The following is a 19,426-nucleotide window of genomic DNA, read 5'->3' as shown; positions in this document are numbered from 1 at the left end:
AAAGACACAGGAAGTCTCCATTACATAACTCGAGCAGTAGAAGACGTGTTTTTGGGGGGAAATTTCGATGTGCACGCTAATAACATTTAACAATTAACAATTGGTAGTTCATTCTGCAGTACAATGATCAGGCAACAGGAGGTGACGATCAGATGCTAATGAATATTCACTTGCACTTTAATATGCTAACACATCTGTGCACACACACACACTCTCACTGATGGACTGTTAGCACCGCTGCCTGATGCCAAGGGGCTCTTAGTTTACTATTGCTGGAGAGACAGATGAAAAGAAAGAGGGAGGCAGTGAGAAATATTAATTTGCAGAGTGGATTGAAAGAGAGGGAGAGGAGAGATGGGCTTATAAATGGGTTGTGGCATTTAATGTCTCCAGTCCTCAGTCTTGACTCTTGATAAATTAGATTATCTCACATTCGCTGGCTAATGGTGGGAGGAGAGGAGAGGAGAGAGGGAAATGTCTCGAGAAGAAGGGAAGAAGGAATAGAGGGAGATTCGTTTGATGATTAAAACTGAAGACAAAATTGTTGGGTGTGAGTGAAACATGAATTTTGAAGCCCCGATGATTGATTCTGATTGACTAATTTGTTGTCTTCACCTCTCGACCCACAGGACAATATTACTTAGAAGCAAAACATCTTCCAAACAGTAGTGTGATCACACCACCCACACAAAGCCGGACTCACGTAGCACACGACTACTATCTGTATCTATTAATATCACAAAAAGTGTGGTTGGATTCGTAGTAGAAATGAGAAGGTGGCACAGGAAGTTGCTAGAAATCTAGACTGATTGATTTTAATGTAACACCGAGTTCGAGTTCAGCAGCTCGCAAAAATATAGAAATATAATAAGATGTGATTTCTGTTAGAGCCTGATCTTCAAAAACAAAAAGCCTAAACTGTGTCAAAATAAAAGCTGTGTAGCTTTGGAAGTGAATGGTGAAAACAGGATGCTTTAACAGTGAAAAGGTCAGAATTGCATTAGGCCAAATTGCAAAATCTGGAAGGAAGTTGTGCATGAAAAGGGTGGAGGTGCCGATGAAAATGAAGTCCGTCAGCACCATGCCTGCAGCCAGTTTGTTTACATCTTGGTAAATCTGTATCAGTCACGCTTCTTTGGCTGTGGTTGTTCCTCTTCTCACTGTACAGACAACAATCAGCTGGATCACTGATATAGTTATAAGATGAGCCTTTTGAGTCTTGTGAATGCGAAATGTCTCGGAAATGCCAGAGACAATCGTCCACTTGGAGTCAAGGAGGAACTGATAAGAATTTGGTGGTCAGAGGTCACTGTGACCTCACAAAAACACGCTTTTAGCCATAACTTAAGAATTCATTTGCTGATTATAACAACATTTCACACACATGTAAAATAGGATAAAATAAAGAAGTGATGACACTTTATGGCCAAAAGGTCAAAGATCAACTTTACTGTAACATCATAATGTTCTGCAAAATCACTTTTCTGGCCGTCATTCAACACCATAAATCAGGAACAGAAAGGGAGATTGGTTGGATACTGAACTGGTGACCACTAATCTTGCGTGTCCATCTTGAAACTGTTGTGATTGCAGAGATCTTCTGTGCTGCCGGGTTTAAATCCCTAGAATAAGTTTATAAATAACACAATAACTCATCTAATTTTGTTTTAACAACGCTGTGCTAATGATCTTATTAGGTTTAGAAGCAAAAGAAAAATATCCAGTAGTTTCACACTTACAAATGTTGAAGCGCTGTCTTGAACTGTGGTTACTGGCCTGACAGCCTTCTCGCATGTAGCTCCACCAGCGTCCCCTCCACATACACATGCAACATGACACATTTTGTAGAACACAGCCAATGACACGTGCAAATGCGAACGTGTCCGTGGTTTGCAGAAAACACTTGTGAAGCATCCCGTTTTAGATATGTAGCTTCTTTGCAGCAACATGTTTAATTGATGTGGTCCACCACAAGCTCATAGGTTTCTCTGATACTGAGCTTCAGCTGATTGTCGTTGCACCGTGTGACAAGGCTCTCTGTCAAATAGTCTCTAAATGAAGATATATTCAATATAATGACTAAAAAATGCACAGATTCCTTTAAAGTCTTCACTCCGTGAGTTTGGACAGACATAGATGTAGACTGCAACTTAACTGGTTGGCAGGTGCATACAAACGAAAGGCAGTAATTGCAGTGGTTCATCATCAGAGTTGTGACTGAAAAGAAATGGTGTGATGTGTGACACATTCATGCGGTTTCTATCTTATCACATGAATAATACGTACATGTTGATGTACTTCCCATTTGCCATCCATTTCAGTCTCTTAATAAGGTGCCGTGAAGGAAGAAAAAACAACAAAATGATGAACACATTTATGATTATTAAACTGTGGCTGAAAACAATGCGAAAGAGCTGACTGACTAAGATCACACGCCCATTTTTGACTTCCTGTGTGCTGGCGTGCTGTCAGAAGCCCACGGAGGCTGTTGTGGTCACTGCTTACACTCGATACATTGGCCTACTTGGGTTAAACAATAGAAATGTGTTGTGTTCAAATGATGGAAGAAGAAAAAAACCCGAACAAAGCAGCCTGTCTTAAAATGACGTGGAGGGAAAATTCAAGGCAGACGTACAGATACTGAAACACGCACGCGTCAAAATGAGAGATGCAGCTATATTCTTAACATCTGGAGCCCATCCACAAACTGAGTGTGTGTGTGTGTGTTACAAAACAGGTCGGACAGAATATGTGGTGGATGAGATGTTTATTTACACAAGCCATAAAACACACGCACATACTTGTGTGCTCAGTGCATTCAGTTTCATGTACAGTACTTTTTAATAACAGAGTACAAGACATCCAGGTAGTTAGCATTCTACATCATTACAAATCAGTGCTGTTGGACACACGCACACGCACGCACGCGCACGCACACACACACACACACACACACACACACACACACACACAAGCTTGAACAAATTATAGCTACACACACACACACATACATACATAAAAGCAATTCTCACATAACATCCACAGGAAGCAGTAAGTCACTGTTGTAAACACCGAACATTTTTAAGCTGAGCTCAGAATCAACAACAGACCAATAGAGACAATAAAACATCTCACAACATCACAATAGCAACATCATCTGTGCACACACACACACTCTCACTCACACACACACACACACACACACACACACACACTTTCAAATAAAGGCTCGCAGCCCAAATTTTCTGGCCTCCTTTCAAAATGTCAGACCGTTGAGAACTTGTAACTTTCTTCTCACATTTTTCACCGACCTCGTACTTTTTGTTTTTCACACCGGACTCCCGCTGTTACACAACTGCGTCAGTGTTTTTCTATTTCCAGAGATTAAATGACCAGAGATCCTGCAAAAACCTGTAGTAGCTTATTTTCTCGCCAAGCGCTTGAGCCCCGTGTAAATTTGACTTTAAAGGGAAAGGAGCTGCGACAGAATCCCCCGTGGTGTTGTGTAATTCGAAACACTAGGAATCTCACCATGTGTAGCTTCAACCGGTATGCAAACTGCCTACTTCTTTTTTTTTTCGTCCAGGAAACTCATCTGGTTTCAAGTCGGATAGAGCTGACATCATTGTAACGTAACGATGTGCTATGTAGGTGGGCGGCGGATCACATGACAGCTGCACATTGTGTAATGGAGACTATGGCTCAAGTGGACCTGAACGTAAACCCGCTTTTTCTGGGTTTGCTTTAGTTGGCAGCTTCACTTGCGTGAATTAAATGAGGATAATCAGAGACTGCAATCATGACGCTTCCCTTCTGGGCTCTGAGTGGTTCTTTTTTTAACGTGGGCGTACATTGTCCCATATGAATTGTGATTCTCTGGAAAGACAAGCGTTGAATAAAAATAACATTTCAAGATGTTCCCCGGTAAAACTACTGCAGTTCCAGTGGCACTTTAAGTCGTTAAGTTGCTGGATAAAAAATTAGGGGCGTTAGTTTCCAAATAACTTACGGGCAACGGGACAGAACAAAGTGCCTGGCAAAAGAAAATGAGGCATGATACAGAGGGAAAATTATAAAGTTGAGTAAGAGCTCTGTCCCAACTGACTGAGAACTGATTCATGGCACAAAATGAAAGCAAAACATGGTACTTTTTAAAGGGTAACAAACAATTTATGTACTGCAAATGAGATTATTGGGTTATTAATTGATTACGACTTATATTTAACTGAATGATAATTATAATTCAACTGCAGCCAAACAGTTAAAGGTACCATGTGGAGTTTTTGACATGTGGCTCCCTGTTTTGTTTATATTCTCCATGCTCAAGAGGACACACATGCATGAGCACTGGTGATGAGATACACATTACTGCCAAAGGGATTCGGGCTATTCCAATGACAGACTAAGTGTAAACATGACTTTGTTTGTTTACAGGAAAACGCCACGGGGCACCTTTAATTTCAGCTCCGGCATGTTTTCATCCCGGAAAGACAGACTTAACTCAAGTTTGTCTTTTAATACTAATAATTGAAAGATTAAAAAAAAAAACATGATTTGTTGAAGTTTGTTATGTGTTGTTTAAGGAGGTAGCATGCTCTTCAAAAAGTACCATCATTTGTTAAAATGGGCGCTATCATCATTCAGTATTTAAACCAGATAATGTGAGAAGCAGAAGTTTTCAAGTCAAGAAGTAACTGCTGTTTCATATGAAATACGCATCTATTAACTGCTACATACTGTACATGTCAATATAAATGAAATCTGGTCACTACAATCAACACCCTTTTTGTTTATCGCTCTCTCCCGCCCACCCTTTGACTATCTTGTGCACCAGAAACTCTCTCAGGCATGTCGCCTTTTGACCTCTCCAGCAGGAATCTGATTGGAGTGTGAGGGCAGAGGTTACCAAAGCAGACCAGAGATTAAGGCCAGGGGTTAAGAGGTAAAGGTCAGAGGTAACGCAAAGATAATGTTCTCAAGATGATGAGCCACAGTGCTTTAAAGAGAAAGTGATGCCCCAAATATCTATCAAATATTTGAGCTACCCCGCCAAGCTACCTTAATACATGAGCATTGTGATCCCAATTGATCTGAATGCGCTTACTTTATGTTGGTGCGTCATTAAGTTTATCTTGGTTTTAATTCATGTAACCTGATATAGGCTCCATGCAGGCTGTTCTTTGACTGTGCTCTATTCAACTGCATGCTAATGGCAGGTAACGAAAACGCCCAATAACAACCGTTTGGAAAGCAGCATTGAAATCGGCGAGGGGCACGTACAGCAGGACCTTAAAGGTCACATAGTGTAGAAAGTGAGATTTACATGTCTTTTTATATTATAAAGCCGGTCTTGGTGCTATATGAATGCCGTGAAATGTCAAAATGTCAATCCACAGAGAAATGTTCACGGCCCGTATTCAGAAGCTGCCTTCAAACGAGCCGTCGGGACTTTAGTAAGGTCGTGATGTCACAACTATCCAGTCACCGCCAGCCATGATTGCCAAAACACAGGAAGAGCTGATGTGAAAACACTGTGGGTGGAGCCTGCCCAGGCCTGTGAGAGCTGACCAATCAGAGGCTTTTCAGGAGTGGGAGGGCCTTAAAGAGACAGGCACAAATAGGGTGAATAGAGGTGCTGCAGTATGAGAAAAATAATGTGTTTTTTGAACGATAAAGCATGTAAACATTTTCTAGTAGACACCCAAAATGAAAGTATGAACCTGAAGATGAGCATAATATTGAACATTTAAGTCATTGGTTACCTCTTCTTTCACTGTTCATCCTGTAATGGAGGCTGGTCCCATTTCTATCCACGAGTGTCTTTAGTATGTTGACATCTTTCACATCTCCTTGCACAAGCTTCTCCAACCGGACATCTTTGTTCAATACAATGTAGACAGAAGATCTTGCAGTTTTTTCAATTCCAGATCATTACAGAATCTGGATAAAGTCTTTCTTTTGCCAGTTCCCGTCAGCAGCCTTTTCATTCATGTATTTCATTGGCATAAAACATAAGCAGCAAATGTTGCAAAACATTGAGCTTTTACACTTAGAATATGAAGCTCTAGAGGAGTCAGTATGCATTCGACATGCATAAACTCAGCTCAAAATGCAAATGGCTGGAAACACCCTGTAAATGGCAGGAGGCGGCCACCAGCTGTTAGAACTGATGTGTTTATCAGTCAAACAGAAAGAGGCATTATCTAATGGAAACACCCCATAAATAGATAAGAAAGTCCACACGCGTTGGGAGAGATGTTGTGGTCCACAAAACCTCTCCACTGAAGCAGAACACACTGTTCAATCCTGTGTCAAATAAATATAAATATCAAATAATAAAATACTGTTATTGTAATAGAGTTTCCGCAGTGGGTAGAGTTTCTGCAGTGTGGAAATGACCGTTGGAGTTCGCCGATGGGCGAGCCAGTTCCAGGTCAGCTGGTGAATTGGCCAGCGATGATTTAAACACCGAACCCCTGGAGATTCCCACAGGGCCCCTGCAGACCGAGGACCAGCAAAAGTGCAGCACGCTGGGGGAGAGGAGGATAAAGACCCAGGGGTCGATGATGGAGTTCACGGAGATGAAGCGGAGGGCGATCAGATCCAATCTGTGAGACTCTGTGTCAGTCCAGACGGAGTTGATGTACACTCGGAACTGAGAGATGGACAGGAGAGGAGAGGCGAGGAGAGGGAAGAAAGAGATTGGGTGTTGAATTAGCTGTTGTTGTATGATCCCTCTGCTTACACCAACATGACACCCACATCCTAGCCAACATCCTGGTTTAACACTAACCCCTCTATAGCATCAGTAACAGATGACGACTGGGACCAGTTTAGGGGATTAGTGGGACAGCCTGATATGGGGGATTCATCATGCATGTTTGGTTTAAAAGTCCCTTAAATGCCAGGGTTGCTGATTGATGTGAATCCCAGTGTTGGGCACACGGTGTTGTTTGAATGCATGAAAGAGGAAGTGGGACATCTCTGTGACCAGTAACCTTTTCTTTGTTTCTGATCCTGCCAGTGCAGTAAGATAAAACAACAGCCTGAAATCAAGTGTAGCAGCCATCATAAATGTCATCACAGTCCAGGAAAGCATTTAAAGTGCAGGTCAATAACTGTATACCAACAACTGGCATACAGATAAATGGAGTGTATCCATGTATTTTACATCCCCTGGTCCTCGTATTTGCCCAGATCCCATGGCAACCACATCTTGTTTGTCATTATTTTAATTTTTGTTTGCCTGAGAAATGCTTTGAGGTTTGAAACTTTGCGTCAAGACATTTCTTTGGTAGCTTTCGCTTTTCAATGTGGGGATTAACTGTTCATTTCCTTCAATAACAAACTAAAGTACTGGACAAGGTCGACCCTAGAGCCATAAGACTAGCGCGGATAAAACACAAATGCGGCGTTGATTATCTTCCATATTTATGACTTATTTTCATTTTTGAATTTTGGGAGGGATGAGGAAAAATACACATAGACTTACTGCAAAGCTTTTTATGTTAAATAACAATATTTCCACTTGGTTTCCAAAGATTATAATAAATATGCTGCAAGACGAGCAAAAGCTGTCACTAAGCTAACATGTCTGACTGTTTGCAGAGGTAAGTGGAGTGAGTGTGTACTTAGTTTAAATATGTGTTTGCTCACAATAACTGTAAAAAGTCACTTATGAATTTTCGGCTGAATGCACACTTCCTTATACCATCCTCTGACACGCTGTTGATCCCAGCACACACAGGATGTTTGCAGAGAACGGAGTGATGTCCTAATTCAAAGGGGACACTTGAATTACCCTCAGCATAATTTTGTTTGCTTTTTCAGAGGCAAACACAGGCAGCCGATAAATAATCGAGACTGTGACCATGTGTGTACTTTATGGTTTGAGGAAAGGCTGAGAGGCAGATGTTTGAATTTCTCCGGCCAAGTCAAATAGAGATTCCCATGCTGATATCCAGCTGAGTCGGTTTACCGACTAAGATGCACAGATTAGGAAAGAATCCTTGTTGTGAAATGAGGATTGTTGTTCATTTTTACTGTCATATATCACAGGATGTTCGTACGCTAATGGAAATGTCTAGTGCTTCTGACATAATCTGACTTGTGAACAAACATTTCTCTCTGTTGGTATTGAGGAGAGCTTCCAGGTTTTGAATCACTGAACATTTACAGCCTGTTAAAATGGTAAAATAGAGGCCTTGGGAGCTGCAAAATCTAATTTTACTCTCTTGGACCAGGAAAGTATTTTGAACTTGATTTAACCAGAATTTGTGCCTAATAAACTGAAATGATTTCGTCAATCAATACCTTGCCAAACATATTTCCCCCACTATATTGATTATTCATAGTTCATACATGTGTTTAAATGTCTCAGTTTTCTTGTCTATGTGATTTTAAGGTACTTTAACCTCAACAAACTGTGAAATTCACTAGATGGCAGTTATTGCTACCTCGCTATGCTAGTCTAGTTATCTTGTGTTAGCTGAAGTTGAGCTGTTTTCTTTTTCCAGATAAATTGCTCTTTAGCTACTGGCTCATTTATCTGGGATAGATAAATAAATGACTAAAATGTTCGTTTGTCAGAATTTGTATTTTTTTATTTGAGACAAGAGCTCGCAAAAAAGTAAGTGAATATATCTTTAGCTAATGCTAGCCTAGACTACCGTATCAGCGAGCTTTGACTTGAAGCAGCTAACATTAACATTAACATTAACATTTTATCATGTGAAACAGAAGTCAAGAGGTCCTTTTTTTTTTTTTTTAATCTTATCTTAACTCTGTTTTGACCAAATTTGGTATCTGGGTTTTGCCCTCGTAGACCAGAAACCGTTTCGGGAATGATCCTCTTTCTTGTGAAGTCATGAATTTGTTTCGCCTTCAGCCTTTTTCCAAACAATCAACACTGGAAAGATAAAAATCTAAATTCCCCTTCACTATATCTCACATGCAAGCACACTGGTGTGACGTGTGTTCTTCTGCGACTGCAAATGCCTGCTTTATTACAAAGTCTTTGACCTTTATAAAAGGAAACAGCTTTTTAATATGGCTGTTTTTATTAACGCGACTGAGGGCCAAGTATGAGCAGCTGATTTCATTTATTAGTTCCTCCTCTGTGGCTAAAATACGTGAGCGAAAACAGCTACTGTGGCGATTGGCTGAACTGAAAAACAGTAAACTCCCCGAGCTGATGGCCACAAGGTTGGGAACCAGCATATTAATACAATCCATGGAAGCTGTGACTAGTTCACAGGTTTAGAAATTCCTGCTGCTGGACTTTCTGGGGGTCAGACAGGAACAATATCCAGTTAAATGCGATGGGAAAAGTGACCTTAAAGCAGATTGTAAAGTCGATCTATTCACTGAAAACGTATTATTCCCTTCTGTGACATTTCCCGTTCTCTTTCCCTTTTCTAACTTCATCCTTCTACCCACCCTTTTTTTTCTCTTGCAGTTTTACCACCATCTCTCTCCTCGTACTCTTTCCTATTCCTCGTTCCATTATAAAGTTATTTCTTCTCTACTGACTCAGGTTTGACTCTTAAAAGCACCAAATTTCCCAACATGCCGATGTTTGCGCAAGCATCGTCACGCCAGACTCATTAGGCCAATTTCCTGTTGCTCAGTCTCACAACCCAGTGGCTGAATTGTTACCATGAAGACTAATTGCTTTTTTTTTTTGGGCTTTCCCAGCCACCGGCACAGCTGCAAAAGGCACTTAAGAGTCTCTCTTGAGAGTACATCACCAGCCATTAGTTTGATGGGTGAGAAAGCTGTTAAATACTCCGTTTTCCAGAATTTTACTGCAGGGGAACGGTTATTGTTTCATAACCCTAACAACAAAATAATTGCATAAAGCTCAAAAATAATAACAAATAAACTAAATTGTAAGAACTCTTACAAATCAAATGACTTTGAAATGACTCATACAAGAAATGTGGTATGTGTTTTCTCTTGAGGTGTGGAACACCTCCATGCTAATCATGCTAATGTTGTTTTAAAACCGCATGGGATCATTACTGTGATTAGTGCCAGGCCTTGCCATGTGTGTGTGAGACAAAAACAATGTAGGCGGAGGCTTGTGTGCGCATGTGGAGACAGATTTTTTTGGTTTATCCTGGCTCAGCCGTGAAATCCAACTCACACTGTGAACCCCGTGTTTGCTCTCCTCTCTCGGGGGCAGACAGGAAGCGTAATAAAAGTGTTAATTCAAAGTGTCTGCAAGGAGGTGATCCTCGGAGAACAACACATTGCCCTCAGTGTGGGTTTAGTTTTCAAGGAATTGCATCCTGTTTGCATATAATGCAAAAAACCTAAAATCTTAGAATCAGCTGCACCACTCAGATCACATAACTGTATTGAAATGTGATCCTTTCACTCTACCTCTCCATCAATATGTCTCTTTCTAGCTATTTTCTAGCCATTAAAATTTTTAATGCAGTCACAAAGAACCGCAGGCACGTCATGCACACGAACACGTAAGCACGCAGTTTCATACTTGCAGAAAAATGCGATATGATCTGTGTGTGTGTCTCTGTCAGATATCCCGACCACAGATTGTAGCATCGCATTACTGGCAGTCACCCCGCCAGTGTTTATATACGGCTCTTGATAAATTATGCATTGGTAAGAACGGTTTATCTTGAGGAGCTGAGGAAGACCACCAAACCAGTATAAAACACATCTTAATCTTAATGAATAATCTCATCATTAATCTAAATCTTAATAAATCTACCTAGTATCTTGTAAGTCTTTATACAAATGAATGATACTAGTTACTGCTGAACCACAGCAGCAACTAGCTTCCCACTCTAACACTGCAAATACGCAATTCTAGACATTTAGTCACTGACAGATGCTATCAGATGTAGCTAGTTAGCAAATATACACAATCCTGTGAATTATAATTAACTGTAGGCTGTGTTAGAGTGTGAACTCTTTAAAAAGGAGTTTTAAAGGGGCAATGTGTAAGATTCAAATTGTTTTAGGCAACAAACTAACTAACTTCCGTAACACGGTGTGGTTGGTTATCTGTACTGGACTTTCGGTTTGCTGTTCTTGGCCGCAGTACAAACTGATTTAGACATGTGTGGGCCACCTCAGCATTTCTCTATGCGTACATGAGCAATTTATCTGAAAGGTCAAGCTAAACTTACACAATGTTGGTGATAGTGTACGTGTGAAAACTCACAGATGGTTAGAAGTGAAAGAGCACGACGTTCAGTTCATGTGCCTGACGATCAGAATTTACAAAAGTCAAAGTACAAGCACGTAATTAATCAATAGTAAGGTTTCATGTCATGTCAGTCTTCAGCGAGCTGTAAGAGCACTTTTCTCTGAGCAGCAGCTCACGTTTGTCCCCACCAACACAGCAAATGTCTCAAATTACAGACTTCTCCTCTGCATCTTTGAAGAGGCCACTGAGGTCCTATATAAGGCCTGGCTCCGGCACCACAACAATGAAAATGTAAAATGGCAATAGGTACATTTTTCCTCATCTTAGTGCGGGGCAACAAATGGAAACGTCTGCCAATAGGTCAATGTGGCCGTTCAGCGGAAATATGGAGGAGAGGCTAACGTCACAGCCGCAGGTAAGTGATTCACTAGTATGCATGACACAGGACTCCCATTACAAAAATAATTTATCATGTCTGGCTGACGTTAATGTTATGATGACTTCTGCCTGCAGTGGTGAAAGGTCTGGTGACCCTCACTGGATATCTGATCCAGAGAAGGTAAGACAGGCTAATAGCCGGAGATAATGGACATGAAGACGCTGATAAGCAGCCTAATAAATCAAAGGACCAACGCACTGACTTGTGCAGGCACAAGACAAAGACCTTCTCGCCACAAATTTGAAATCAAGAGTGCTTTAAAAATAAAGAACAAGAACAAGAATGTCTACCCAACAAAGCAAATGGATGCTTTTTCTGAACTTGTTTCTGAACCTACCAGACTGACTAAATCAACTATAAACTTCTTGTCTCATTAAACTGCAGATCCCTGTTTGAGGCTTCATGTTCCTCTGCACTATAACTCTCAGTTCTGCTTTGTGGTTAGCTTTTGGCTTCGTTAGCTCAATTAGCCCTGTAGCCAAGCCACTGTGAACTAGTTTTGTTCTCACATTAAACTGCAGTTCACTGTTTAAGGCCGTTATTCTGAATAGAAACTCACAGTCCTGCTTTGACTTTAGCTATTCGCTGTGTTACCTCTATTCAATTCATTAGCTGTTAGCTCTCTTGGCCAAACCACTCTAAACTTGTTGCGTTGTCGCTGTTAACTCTTCACGTTCCTGCTGTTCGTTAAGCTGTTCACTCTCTTAGCTCGTTTAGCTCCGTTCGTTAGCAGTTAACTCCTTTTAAACAACGCCGCAGAACTATGCTGCCCGCCAGCCGCTAAACGCTAACAGCTAACTAGCTCTCCTGCTGATTTCAACACAAACGGCTGACTAGCTTCCACGTTTGAGTAGAGTTAGCTTGATATATTTAGCACTGAGCTCTAGTAGACAATTGTTTTTGTCATATAATACTGCCAGGTAGATACTGTATATACTGATTTATATATACGGTATATGGATGTATTTTAGGTGTTCAACTTTTACTTTTTTGAGTCCTGCTAATACCACGGGAGAGGAGAAAGGATCTGCCGTCCGTCAGTGTTCTGTCCTTTCTGTCCGTCCTTGTTTACCCTCACTGTTGTACCCGAGTCATCTGTTTCATTCAGCCTGTTGATGAGGAAGTGAAAAGAGCCAATGTGGAAAGCTGATACCAGCGTCCTTTACCTGCCTACAGTGGAGTGCACCTGGTACATAGTGTACTGGTGTCCAGTGGAGGACAATTTAATGACATCAACCATCATATATAACCATCTTTGCTGTAAACGGCCTGTAGATGATTCTCTGTTTGGGCAGCAGCTGTCTGGCGAATTCATTTTCCTCACCACAATAGGAGGTAATAGAAATGAACAAACATTATGAGTTCATCAAGTAGTACTGACTCAGAGTTTCTAAGAAATTGTATCCCATTATGCTTTCAAGAAATAAAGACTTGTATCAAAAGATGCTCTGTTTATTGATTTGAATGGCTGCTAAACTGTGACTGACTCTATAAAAGACTCCATTCAGTGAGGAAACAGAGGTCGTCCAATTGCTTCTGTCTTCATGTGGTCTGTGTTTGTGGATGCTATTAAGTACGCTGCAGTATTTGGCAGAGCAGACGACTCGAGCCACGGCTGAGATGCCGCAGAGCACGAGATGGCACTTTGGCCCATTACTGCTAAAATAAAGTGCACAAAAAATCATATCCTGCTGGGAAAGTAATATTGATTTTCAATTTGAGATCCAAAGTGACACTTTTGAGAACTGAGGGGGCTCACAAACAGATGACTCAGGGGTCGTACAGCATAATGGCTCACAGTTTGGATAATGAGCCATTTGTGGGTAGAAATTGTACTTTGGTTTGTCCATCCATCGAGCCAATATCAACTTTCTGGCTCGTGTATCAACATTAGAAATACGCCAACATTACCTTCTTGCCAGCACTGACATCAGCCAATCAGAATCCTGTTTTAAATCTCAAAAAGTTTCCTCTGCAGTGCATGTGTTATCAGTTTATACATCCCTTGTGTGTGATTCATTAATCTACTGGACCAAATCATTTAGTGGCTGTTCTCCTGCGATGGGGTCGATGTCATTAAATCGTTAACGCAGTCCATCATTGGAGCATCTAACAGGCATGGTCAATGATTATTATCCCCCAGTTAGCCATCAGTCACAGCAGGGTTTTTTGTTGTTGTTGCTGCATTTGAGACCAAATGTATAATTACAGATCTTCACAAAGATCCCTTATCCATCTTCTCATTATGGTCTCTGCCCAAATTGTTTCCTGATGACAAAACTGATTAAATCCTGGACTCTTCAAAGAGCATTTACAATAAAGCAGTTTGCCGTCGGTATGGTGGAGTTTCACGTTAACAATCAGCTCTGTTGGATGGTGTTTTTCTAGAAATATCGCTGCACTCATTGATTAATTCATTGGAAACTAACTTGATAATTGAATAATTGTTTCAGCTGTTTTTTTTTAAAAACAGTAGATAGTTAACTGAATGTTTAGGGGTTTTGGACTGTTGTTGGGGTCTGGGAATTCATAAAGAGCTTTTTTTTTGACATTTTATAGACAAAAAGGATCAATTAATTGAGAAAATGTCATCTGATTAATCTTTGATGAAGATACCTATTACCTGCAGCTCTAATTAGGGACACTGACCATTTTGCACATGTAATTTTAACGAACACCACACAAAAACTAGTTCTCTCAGACTAAAAACCAAAATTCTAGGCATTTATGATAATTATAAATTATAATAATAAATGATTTTGCATAATTCAACCTTAAAGGTGCATGTTGTAAGAGTTTGAGTTAAACAAATTCGAAAATGTAGTATAATTATTAACAGAAAGATGAAAAATAACTGTTAAAAATAATGTCAAAGATGTTTCTAGTGACTGGACTCTCCACCTGAATAAGCATTTATTGTTTTCTTTGGAAAAATACAGAGTGTTTGTCACTGTGGACTGGGAAGTTCCATTAAAATGAAAAAAATGTAACATCTGGTTTTTTACAGTGATTAATATTTCCCTTTAAAACCCAAAAAGTCTGAATATCTGAGTAGATTAACCACTACAATGACATTATATCTATATTTAATACCTATTGCATCAAATAAGCAGCTGAGTCAGACACGCTGTGAATGGCACTGATAGAGTGTTTCCTGTCTACAACAGAACAGCCCATAGTCCATTGTATTATTTATGAATAGCCCACAAAATGTCACAAGTGCAGATACACAGTTGCACGCAGATGTGTATCACAGCAGACTGTGTTTATTGTGTCTGCTCAGGTGACAGCGGTTTGCTTTATCTTTCAACTGTGATCACATTAGGGAACTGAAAACTAAAGAAAATATAGTTTATCACACAACGTAGTCATCACCTCTTTGCTCAAAGAAATTGAATTAGTGATTTATTCAATTTTCAGTCCTGATTCTGATACAGGTCCTCCAATATTGTAATATAATATCTAATATATATCTGCTGATACCGAGTCTGAGTACCGTCTTAAAGCAGATGGCAGATTTAAACACACCCCACGACCAACACAACACAATTTAAAGACACTTGTTGCACTCAGTCGGACCTTACAGAGTGAATTCACCCCACTCATCTTAAATCTTCTTGTGTGTATTTTAAAGCATGCATGTGAGTGTTTTGCTGCCATCTTACCACCAGGGGCAGTGTGCAGATGATGAAGATGATGGTCATGAAGACCAACAGGATGAGATGCTCCACCTCCTCAGCCATGGACGTCGACCTGCGCTCCTTGTGGCATCTTGTGGTCGATATCACCGAGCCGCCGTTCCTCCTACGACGCTGGTACATCTTAAACAGCTGGTACACCACAAACCCGTTGCACGTCACGATAGCCAGAACCAGCACGAGCATCACAGTGGCATACAGGTTGGCGTAGACCCGGTGGATCTTTATTTTCGGGTTCATGTCAATGAAACACCATGTCCCGGGGCAGTATTGTACATATTTACCAAATCCCGCAAAAGGGAGGAGACAGAATAATGTACATAATATAAACACCACTGGGATCGTGATATAGGCACATTTCTTGGTGACATGCCTGTTGTACAGGTAGGGGTACCCAATGGCAAGGCATCTTTCTAGTGCCGTAGTGAAGAGAAGCGACATGGTGGCGAGGCTGAAGAAGGTCATGCTCACGCCGAAGTATTGACACGCGCTGTCAGACGTAGGCGACATCCCCACCAAGGTGGTGTTCTGGTTATACGACAGCTGCACCAGCGGGCTGACGAGGCAGGTGCCTGCAAGGTCCGTGACCACCAACGATGTGATGAGGATGTGAAACAGCGAACGCCGGCGCCCACCCCCATTCCTCGAGTCTCTACAGCGCCGGACTTCCAGGATCACCAGGGCGGCCACGTTGCCAATGATGCCTGCAGCAAACATGATGGCACTGATCGTCTGGGTCGTGGGGGGATCGATGAATAGCTTGCTGTGGCACGTGTCGTTTTCTGGATTCCCCATGGCTGAATGCTGGCTGGGTGTAATTCAGAAATACGTCTCTGGTTCCAAACGTTTCAAAAATGTGTCCTTAAAAAGTTGTCTGAAGCCATCCTGGTTAAAGAGAGAGGAAGAAAGAAAGCATGTGAGATGTGGAGCTGCAACAGTTAGTCGTTTCATCAATAACACTTTCTTTTCCTCTCCTCCAGTGACAGACAAAGTTTCTTTCACTGTGGAGATCCTTGTAAAAAAAATGCATTTAGCAAAGCTGCTCTGTTGTTAGTGCTGATGGCTCAGGCGTGTCTGAGCTGACCAATCAGAGCAGCCTGGGTTTTCAGGAAAGGGGCCTTAAAGAGACAAGAGCGGAAACAGAGCGTTTTCACTGGACAGTATGAGAAAAATGTGATTTTTGAGCATTAATGCATGTAAACCTATTCTAATAGTAACCCAAAATAAAAATAATGTGAACCTGAATATGAGCATGCTTTTCTTCATCATGTGTGAAAGTAAACTTTGGGTTTGCTCTGACAATTTGAATATATCACCTTTAGCTGTGGGGAGTTATAAGAAAAATGTTTGATTGATCTTGATCAACTGAGAAAACAGTCTTCAGATTCATCGATAATGAAAATAACCTTTAACTGCTGCGGGAGATAATAAGAGAAATGTTTGAGCAACACAGCTTTTCTGTTCTGGGTAAAAACTCGATAATGAGATGATTGATTTCAGTTATGTTCAGACATGTTTCATGCTTGCGAGCGCAGAATTCAAAGCCAATTATGGAAGTTAACCAAAGTCGCAGCCTTCAGACCATCTGCCTATCATCAAACTCAAGATCTTGGCTCCTGAGTAAATTAAATTCTGGGTGAACTTTAGCGAAGGTCACGATTTAATGCTGTTCAAATGTTCCAGCATTTAAAAAATTACACTTACTGGCCACAACATTTGTTTACTTTCTCATAAGCCCAAAGGGATCCTGCATCATTTGCGAAAGATGTTTACTAGTCTCCTTTGACTTTCACTGACACTGTTTTGACTAGATGTCAACAGCTCTGACTACACACATCACTTTAATTCTTCTTCGCTGATCCCCTACATACACAGAAAAGCCGCAACAACATCTTTCTCACATAAAAAAGGGACATTTTGCATACACTGAAAAATTCCAGGGCTTCAACTGTGCTTCATTGTGGGTTTGGGAGTTGTGAAACCCAAAGTTGTTCCCCTTCTGTCTCACGGCTTAACAGATATCAGCTGACCGGGTGAACTTTCAGAAGCTGTGATCCAAGTTTTCACACTGAATTTTCTGCTCAGATTCCCTCTTGGGTTTATGAGTGTGCTGTAAATATAAGCCTGCATAACATTAAACATATGTTCCACTTGCATGACCTGCATGTGCCTTCACTTTTTCAGTGGGTGTGTAAAAGCCAGATAACTGACTCACCTACTTGCTCTGTCCAACGTGTCCGCTGTGGTGACGCCTGCTGGAGTACAGGGCTCCAAATGTCACTGGATCGGTCCAAAAAAAGACACTTATTAACTGTGAAAACGTGAAATGTTCGCCTCAAAAAACAGCTGAGAGCTCTGACAGATGTGTCCAGGTGTTGGGTCAGCGGGCAGCTGGATGCGTTTCACAGAGATTAAGGGAGATTTTATGTCAGCGGTGATATTAGCGGGATAATACCGTGTAATCAGACGTGTAAGGACGTGAGACACGTTCTTTCGTTTGGAATAATACCAGATTACCTTTAAAAAACGGACAAATTCAGGGTTTCTTGCTTGTGAGCACAAACTAAGAGTAAGCAGCACCACTTGTCCATTAAGACAGAAACAGGTCTGAAGTTCGGCTAAATTAAATGCACTGAATCGAGTTTGAAAAAGTCTGTGTACAGCCTACAAAACGTGTTGATAAATGAGACAACAGACAGAAGTAACTACTTGTTAAAGTTGTATATTGCTTGAAAATACACGCTGCTGGCTGTCTACAATGTATGCCGAATGGAAGATTGACTACAGACATACAAAACAAATAACGTCTATCTCTGACCGCGGAGGCGTTTTTAGTCAGCAAGCAAATTTGACATTTTCTAAACAGAGTTTCGCTTTAAGGTCGCCCCGGCTGACAAAAACAGCGCGAGGCAGCAGCTGCCTGTCACGTCCGCGTGGACGCATCCACACAGCGAACTTCTCACCTGTTTAATAACTTGCTCCGCGCGATGTGTTTATGTCCGTGTTATGAAGTCCAGACTGAGTCTCAGAAGAAGTAGAAGAAATAAATCCCAACGTATCCTCAGTTTCACTTCTGACGCCGCTCCGGTTTAAAGGTGAGGTGTGGAGAGGGCGAGGCGCGCGGCACTGTGATGAGGCGGGCATGAATGGACCCGGGGTACAGGGAATGATGCGGTGACGTCACGAGAAATGGGTACAACCCCCCCAGCTTTCTGCGTGCAGGCTGGAGCTGTGTGATAAACTGCAAGCATCAACCCAAAACTACTACAAAATACTACTGGGAGTACCAAGTATGGAGCAATCTGTCATCATGATACACTAAACATGTCACTTATTATAAGTAGTAGTAGTAGTACAATTGAATACATATTTATTTTAAATATAGTAATTATTGTTCTGCAGGAAAACATCCCGCAGCGACAGAAATTACATACTGTGGGATTAATGTCCAAATTAAATTAAAGAGTAACTCCACCAGTTTTCCACATTACAGTGTGTTTACAGGTGTTGGGGAGTACTACTGCACATGTGAAAAAAGTAGTGTAAAGCGTTTTGTGGCTCCACAGGAAGCTGCATGTAATCTTATAAACTGCCGCCAGTGATGTCACTCAGGGGCTAAGTTGCATTGTGGGTACTGTAGGCGCCAGGTTATGAAAAGCAGTCCGCTGGTCTCATCGTACTCGTATAACACTGTTGGACTCATTATAGATGGTTTAAAAACAAATGATTGAAATCGATACAGCAGAGCCAGACATATCATGTTTTATATTCCACGCAAACCTGGTGCCTGCATTACCCACAATGCAATTTAGCCACTGAGTGACATCACTAACAGCAATTTATCAGATTACATGCAGCTTCCTCTGGAGCCGCAAAAAAGGCTTTATACTACTATTTTCACAGAAAACAATTTGCTTTTGGAGAAAGGAGTATGCACACATTTTTGTATTTGTGCACAGTCTTGAAACAATTATTTTGATCATAGTTTAATCCATAAATTAGTTTTATATTGGTTATTCAACAGAAAATAGTCAGAAAATTGTCCGAAACTCATAAATATTATATTAAAAATTGTATAAAACAGCCCAAAGCAGCATATCCTACTACTGG

At 41.0% G+C, this 19,426-nt stretch overlaps 1 protein-coding gene across 4 annotated transcripts; it reads right to left on the bottom strand.

The window, feature by feature from the left end:
- Window positions 1-2,759: 2,759 nt before the first annotated feature.
- On the bottom strand, window positions 2,760-18,431 carry ptger2a (prostaglandin E receptor 2a (subtype EP2)). 4 transcript variants are annotated; one of them, XR_014621704.1, is made up of 5 exons: window positions 18,280-18,431; window positions 17,532-17,596; window positions 15,284-16,201; window positions 5,763-6,655; window positions 2,760-5,598 (listed from the first exon to the last, which is right to left on the bottom strand). XR_014621704.1 is itself a non-coding variant. In XM_084347610.1 (4 exons), the coding sequence occupies exons 3-4, from the start codon at window positions 16,109-16,111 to the stop codon at window positions 6,347-6,349; spliced, it is 1,137 nt and encodes a 378-aa protein (XP_084203736.1). In that variant the 5' UTR covers window positions 16,112-16,201; window positions 17,532-17,596; window positions 18,280-18,431; the 3' UTR covers window positions 2,760-6,346. The 4 variants fall into 4 exon arrangements, 3 of the variants coding, with proteins under 3 accessions (XP_084203736.1, XP_084203738.1, XP_084203737.1); XM_084347610.1 differs by having other exon boundaries at window positions 2,760-6,655; XM_084347612.1 differs by having other exon boundaries at window positions 2,760-6,655; window positions 17,536-17,596.
- Between the last annotated feature and the right edge of the window lie 995 nt (window positions 18,432-19,426).

Source organism: Pagrus pagrus, assembly GCF_965226575.1.
Source record: "Pagrus pagrus genome assembly, chromosome: 24".
Lineage (NCBI taxonomy): Eukaryota > Metazoa > Chordata > Actinopteri > Spariformes > Sparidae > Pagrus > Pagrus pagrus.
Note: the sequence above shows the minus strand (reverse complement) of the source record. Positions and strands in the feature narration are given on the sequence as shown.